Source organism: Sinocyclocheilus grahami, unplaced genomic scaffold, assembly GCF_001515645.1.
Source record: "Sinocyclocheilus grahami isolate Dianchi unplaced genomic scaffold, SAMN03320097.WGS_v1.1 scaffold972.1, whole genome shotgun sequence".
NCBI lineage: Eukaryota > Metazoa > Chordata > Actinopteri > Cypriniformes > Cyprinidae > Sinocyclocheilus > Sinocyclocheilus grahami.
Window position 1 is genome coordinate 724,055 of NW_015506151.1, and position 6,681 is coordinate 730,735.

Below are 6,681 nucleotides of genomic sequence, written 5' to 3' on the forward strand. Positions count from 1 at the left end.
AAGACTAGAGTAATGATGCTGAAAATTCAGCTTTGCATCACAGGAGTAATTTACGTTTTAGAATATTTTAAAATAGAAAACTGTTATTTTGAATTGTGATAATACCACTGTTTTTACTGTGTTTTTTATTAAATATTGGAGACTAGAAATGCCCCAAACTTTTGAATTGTCGTGAATGTAAAGATGCATTTATCAAAGGTGACTGAAATAAAAGTGAAAATAACTAAGGAGCAAAACTTTTTACAATTACAAAGTAAATAAAACAATTCAAATAAAACACATAATTACAAATAAAGGTGTTTGATATATTAGTTTTTGATTCAGTTTTGGTAATTCTCCTGGGGCGATTTAAAATTTGTTGTCATACATTAAGCTGAAAGACTATATAATTGTTCTTATTACTTTTGTTCTTGTTATTATTTTTATTATATGTATGTTTTTGTATATTTGTACATATTTATTTATATGTATATAATTTTCAAACAAAACTGTTATATAATTGTTTTGAAATGATATATATGACTGCATTGTGAAATTGAAATGTTTCCTCTCGCCATGAATATAGCCACTGCTACTGACATGGCGTTAAATCATAAATAAATAAATTCAGTTTTGGTATTGCTATTGGCGACTGAAATTTTGGTTTCATAAAAACTTTGCATTATGTGCTTCTTTTTGTCAAAATATTATGTTTTTGTTTTTAGCCCTTATATGTAATGATTTTTCTAATAGGCCAGCACACAAACCGATGCTGCAGTGGCTGGTATGCCATATCGAAGAATGTTGAAGAACAAAGCTCTCATGTGCAGACCTATTACTGAAGAGCAAGGCGTCCAGTGTCAGCCTGAGCCTCCAATTCCTCCAAATTTGTGCCAAACAGGTCTGTCTGCCTCACTTTTACGGTCACGCCTGCCACAAGTCCTTATGCTGTACTGTCATAAGCAATGTAAAATATGTTGAAATTACATATTGCATTTACACTTTCTCCGTCCTCAGTGATTTATGAAAATGGAGAGAAAGTGAAGCTGGTGCCAGTGCCGGTGCCCATTCCGATGCCAATCTACATCCCAGTCCCAATGCATCTATACACCCAGTACACACCCTTTCCACTGGGCCTACCTCTACCGGTATGTCATCTTTGTAATTACCTAAAACTATTCTGTGCTTTAGTTTAAAGCTCATCTTGAATCATTTTGTGCTGTTACCTCCCAGGTGCCTGTTCCCATGGTCATCCCTGGATCTCAAGACTCTGCCGAACAGAAAGACACTAAATGTAGCCTGCCTGCTCAGAGCTCAGTGGAAGACGACGATGTGGAGAAGGGAAAAGACAAGCCTGCGTCACACGGTGCATAAACATTTTATTACTATTGGACTTTTTACTTATCCAAACATTTCTATCCAAATAAACTCCTTAAAGGGTTAGTTCACCCAAAAATTAAAATTATGTAATTAATTACTCACCCTCGTGTTGATCGAAACCCGTAAGACTTTCGTTCATCTTCTGAACACAATTTAACATATTTTTGATTAAATATGAGAGCTCTCTGACCCTCCCATAGACAGCAAGGTAACTACCACATTCAAGGTCCAGAAAAGTACCAAGATGATCGACGAAGTAGTCCATGTGACATCAGTGGTTCAACTGTAAAGTTACTAAGCTACGAGAATACTTTTTTTGCACAAAGAAAACAAAAATAACGACTTTATTGCGAGCGTGTGGCGGCGCTGACCCAGATCCGGTGTAATGATGTCATCATGCCGGATCTGGGTCAGCGCCGCCACACGCTCGCGTCATGATACTGTCGTGAACGCGCGTCCAAAGTGACGCGGTTGAGACGAAAATGTGGAATAAAGTCGTTATTTTTGTTTTCTTTGCGTAAAAAAGTATTCTCGTAGCTTCGTAACTTTACAGTTGAACCCGGACTACTTTGTCAATCATCTTGGTACTTTTCTGGACCTTGAACGTGGTAGTTACCTTGCTGTCTATGGGAGCCCTCATATTGTCATATTTAAAATTTGTCAGAGAGCCCTCATATTTCATCAAAAATATGTTAAATTGTGTTCCGAAGATGAACGAAGGTCTTATGGGTTTGGAACAACACGAGGGTGAGTAATTAATGACAGAATTTTCATTTTTGGGTGAACTAACCCTTTAAGTACTTCAGTATTTGATTGTATGAGGATTATTGTCTTGCTCAGACCAGGGCAGCACTTACAGTGGTGATTTGGAGTCAGAGGCCAGATCAACACCCTTCAGCTGGGCAGATACTGAGGATCCTGGAGTCAACGTGAAGCCACTGGTGCCATCGACGGAACTAGAGGAACCGGTAGCTGCTCCGACCACGTCTTTGTCATCAGAGCAGCCAGATCTGGAAAATGATTTTCCTCGCTGTAAGTTACGATTTAAGAAAGGTGTTAATTGATTAAAATATTTAGTTGCAATTTGTTATTTTTTTTAGTTAAAGGGGTCATGATGCTGCTAAAAAGAACATTATTTTGTGTATTTGGTGTAATGAAATGTGTTTATGCAATTTAAGGTTTAAAAAAACACATTATTTTCCACATACTGCACATTATTGTTTCTCCTCTATGCCCCGTCTTTCTGAAACGCGTCGATTTTTACGAAGCTCATCGTTCTGAAAAGCGAGGTGTGCTCTGATTGGCCAGCTATCCAGTGCGTTGTGATTGGCCAAATACCTCAATCGTGTGACGGAAATGTTACGCCCCTTACCATATTGTGATGATGCCCTGTCCGGCCGGAGCGACGAGACAAAATCATTAAAACTCATTATAAACGAGGCATTTGTTGCATCCAGTGGGGACATAATTACGGATTATAATGACTTATACTGTCTTTTTACGCGTTGTGTTGCATCGCACCGCGTAAACATAAAACCATGTCTGCATTTGTGATCGGAGAAATGACAAACAACAAATGCTACTCTACACTGCCCAAAACTCGCGTTTGAATCATCAGTGGCAAATTCTTTAAATATAAAAAAACTTACTTACAGTCTCTGAGTCAGAACAGCCGGCATTGTAGTCTACTCTACCAGGATCAGGAAACAGTCCTCCATAAAATGCGCTGGACACATCGGAATATTTGGGTTGAACTGTTCTGGAACAGTGTTGTAAATACAACTTAACCACTGATTTCTAGTCGTGTCCTCTTTTGGAAGGCCAAACAAAGTAGTTTCGCTTTCACAATGAAACACAGCGTCACACACGGCGGGCTAGAGTGAGCGGAGGCCGGCTTGAGTGAGCAGCGGCGGGCGGGCTTGCGGCAACCACATGTGACGACCCCGGGCTGGACTCCGCTTCGTCCACGGTGAAAGCCAGTCTGACGATCCACAGCGCGAAGTTGATGTATTTCCTCGGCGACCAGCACAGATCAGCTCCAGGCATGACGAAGCAGATATCGTCCTCTTTTGGAAGGCCAAACAAAGTAGTTTCGCTTTCACAACGAGAAACGGCGCCTTCACGACATGGCGGCAGCAACAATACTACAGCGAGAATAAAATTTACGCCTTCTTTCTTTGCGTGAACATTTGGGCGGCATTATGCAATTTTTCCCACATAGTGATGTAGATATGTGGGGGCGTGTTAGAACGAGCCGTTTTAGGTAGGCGTGGTTGACTCTTAACTTTTATAAAGAATATCTCTTTGGATTTGAGTCTTTGCAACTTTACAGATCGTCTTTATGCACCAAGAGCTTGTAACACTTCAAAGAGAAAGAAAAAATTTAAATGGCATCATATGGCCCCTTTAAACATGCCAACATCTTAATGATTTGTGCTTTTTGTGTATATTTTGCTTTTTGTGTATATAATTCTGTGCTAACTTAAAATAATTACTTTTTCATTTTTCCAGCACTTTATGCACTTTATGGACTTAGCATTCATTTATAGCATGTTCTTATGCTCTTTTCATTCATGTTTGAACAAATGTGGGTAATGGTTCATTCTTGATGTGTTTTGATGATATTTGATTAAAAAACAAGTGATATTTTTGGACTGCAGTGCATGAAATGTCCCTGATGCTACTAAGATGTGATTTAATGACATTACACAACTTTGATCTCTTGCGTTAAAACTCTCTAAATTTTAACAGATTTTGTGTTTTTATAATGTGTAAAATCTCCCAAAATTATAACACACATTGTCATTTTGACAGCATCAGCTGACCCTGGATCAGCTAAAGAGAACAGACTGGTATTGACGCTGAAGAGACGTAAGAGGGGCAGAGACAGCCACACTCCCAGGAAAAGGGTATGTAATGTAAAAAAAAAAAAATTTGTCATGAGCGACAGAACGACAGAGAATCGGCCAGAGTCTTTTTGCAGTTTGGAAGGTTGAAGTGTGAAGTCTGTTGAAGTGGGTTGATTCCCAACTTTTAGATGAACGATAAAGACTGAAGTGTTTCCAAAGTCTCTTGTCCAAATATGAAGTCTCCCAAATGAAAGGTTTAGCAGTCTTAAATGTCTTGTTTTCCGCTTGAATTAGTTATCATAATGGTTCTGAAAGTGTATGGTTTGGTAAAGACTCAATTCATGTCAAATGACAAGTTGATCCGTATAGTGTTGTCACGGTACCAATACCAGTGAAAATCCACGGTTCTCGGTACCAATTTCGGTACCGAAGCAAAACACAAAAACATGCTAATTGAACAACATTTTTATTAATAACGTTAAACAAAAATTAAATGTACCAAACCAATGCTATTCTTTATGCTTATTTAAAATTGTTTCAAGTTTTTCCACAAGTAATAAAAGTATGAAAAAAGTAAACAAGTTTCACCCAAAAGTTTAGTCATAGTTCTGCTGCCACTGAAAAACATCTGTAAACTGTTGTCTGTTTTAGGGTTTGCTGGTGTGTTTCAGGATCTTCCTCAGTCTGCAGCTATAAAAGGAAAATATAATATACTTAAGTAAAGCAATGGGCTGAGTCTGACCAAATGCAACATGAGATCATTGACACCAGCTAAAATATAACTTTTCAGTAAATAACAAACCTCAGCTTTTATAATACATTTAGATAAGATTATATATATTAAGTGTATATCAAATAGATGGAAACTGTAGTATTAAAAACACTATACAATACGTTTTTATTTGTTAGATAACATGACCTAACAATAAACAGTAATTATTCTTCTTAGGGTTAATTTCAAAGTTCAATCTGTTAAAATTATTTAATGCACAATGAACAAACATGAATGATCAAGTGTTTGTATTAAATAACATTCACAAACATTAATGAATGTTTTCAAAATATATTGTTCACTCACTGTAAGATGTTACTAGATCTAACATTGTACAGTAAAGTCTATACAGGAGATACAATTTGACTGTACTTATTTAATCCAAACTGTTCATATTTAATTTTAAAGGGCTTTTTAAACCTGCTAGAGAGATATTCAGCCAAGAATTATAACTAACTAACAAAACAAAAAAACTACTTTTTCTGACGGACTGATGTGACATAAACACTGTTAACCATACATTTGTACATTCTCTAACACGCATATGTTGGTTACACAGTTCATTTAAAAAGCCTCTGGCGTGTAAAAATAGTAAATACCATTATGTCCTCCTGTTTTTTTTACAGTAATAAAAGTTATAGGAGCATTAAATAGTTAAAGAAATCATTTTGAACAAAATGAACAAAATTAATTCTAATGCTCATTATATTAGCGTTAGCCACGCTTATGCTAACGATTAACTACGTATACGCTAACGGCGATGTTTATTTCAATCCGAAAATAAAATTAAAATATGGAATAATATTCATAACAGAAGCTCTAAATATTAAAAATGTAATTGAAACTTACCTGCTTGAACTTGATCGGGGTGTTTTGTTAGTTTGATGCGTTTCCTCTTGAGGTCGCCACTGCTTTTAAGAAGAGGTTGCCAGGTTTTCACAACAAAACCCGCCCAATAGCGTTTCGAGGGGATCCCCCATTAAAAATCGTGTTCCGAGGATAAAATACACATGTATTGGCGGGATTCCCCTGGTAAAATTTGCGTTACAGGGGCTAAATATCACGTTAATGAGGTCGTTTTTAAACCCGCGGACATGGCAACACTGGAAGAGGATAGCTTTCGGATAGTGCATCAAGAACCGGGTTGACTGGGTACTCCGTACTTAAAGGGGTTATATGATGCGATTTCAAGTTTTCCTTTCTCTTTGGAGTGTTACAACCTGTTCGTGAATAGATAAGATCCCTAAAGTTGCAAAGACTAAAGTCTCAAAACCAAAGAGATATTCTTTATCAAAGTTAAGACTCTGCCACACCCCCCTAAAACGGCTCGTTCTAACACGCCCCCACATATCTACCTCACTATGTGGGAATATTTGCATAATGCGCCCAAATGTGCACGCAAAGAAAGAAGGCGTGGTTTCAGTAACCGCAGTTAGTGTTGAAGCAGCCATGTCAGAGAGACGCTGTGTGTTTCTAGGCGAAAGCAAAAGCACTTTATTTGGCCTTCCGGAAGTAGATGCATTTAGGAATCTTTAAGATCACTTACAACAGAACAGCAATGCATTTTATGGACGACCGTTTCGTGAACCTAGGAGAGGAGGTAATTCTGACTTTGCTATGACAATCTGGCGCTTCTGAATCAGCTACTGTTTTGTTATTAGTTTAAGTATTTGCTATTGACTGTTCAAATGCGGAGTGTTG

The 6,681-nt window shown here is 37.6% G+C and overlaps 2 protein-coding genes across 3 annotated transcripts in view; both read left to right on the forward strand.

Moving 5' to 3' along the window:
- Nucleotides 1-6,681, forward strand: part of LOC107564959 (zinc finger MYM-type protein 4-like) — a 42,166-nt gene that overhangs the window by 27,244 nt on the left and 8,241 nt on the right. For both annotated transcript variants that reach the window (XM_016250138.1, XM_016250139.1), the window contains exons 19-23: nucleotides 733-880; nucleotides 997-1,127; nucleotides 1,213-1,345; nucleotides 2,200-2,391; nucleotides 4,174-4,268. In XM_016250138.1, the coding sequence (XP_016105624.1) occupies nucleotides 733-880; nucleotides 997-1,127; nucleotides 1,213-1,345; nucleotides 2,200-2,391; nucleotides 4,174-4,268 (699 nt within the window). The remainder of the gene's footprint in view (nucleotides 1-732; nucleotides 881-996; nucleotides 1,128-1,212; nucleotides 1,346-2,199; nucleotides 2,392-4,173; nucleotides 4,269-6,681) is intronic.
- The window catches only part of LOC107564960 (uncharacterized), a 16,911-nt gene continuing 14,152 nt past the window's right edge, over nucleotides 3,923-6,681 (forward strand). The window contains exon 1 of the mRNA XM_016250140.1: nucleotides 3,923-3,934. The gene's annotated coding sequence lies outside the window, so the exon portion shown is untranslated. The remainder of the gene's footprint in view (nucleotides 3,935-6,681) is intronic.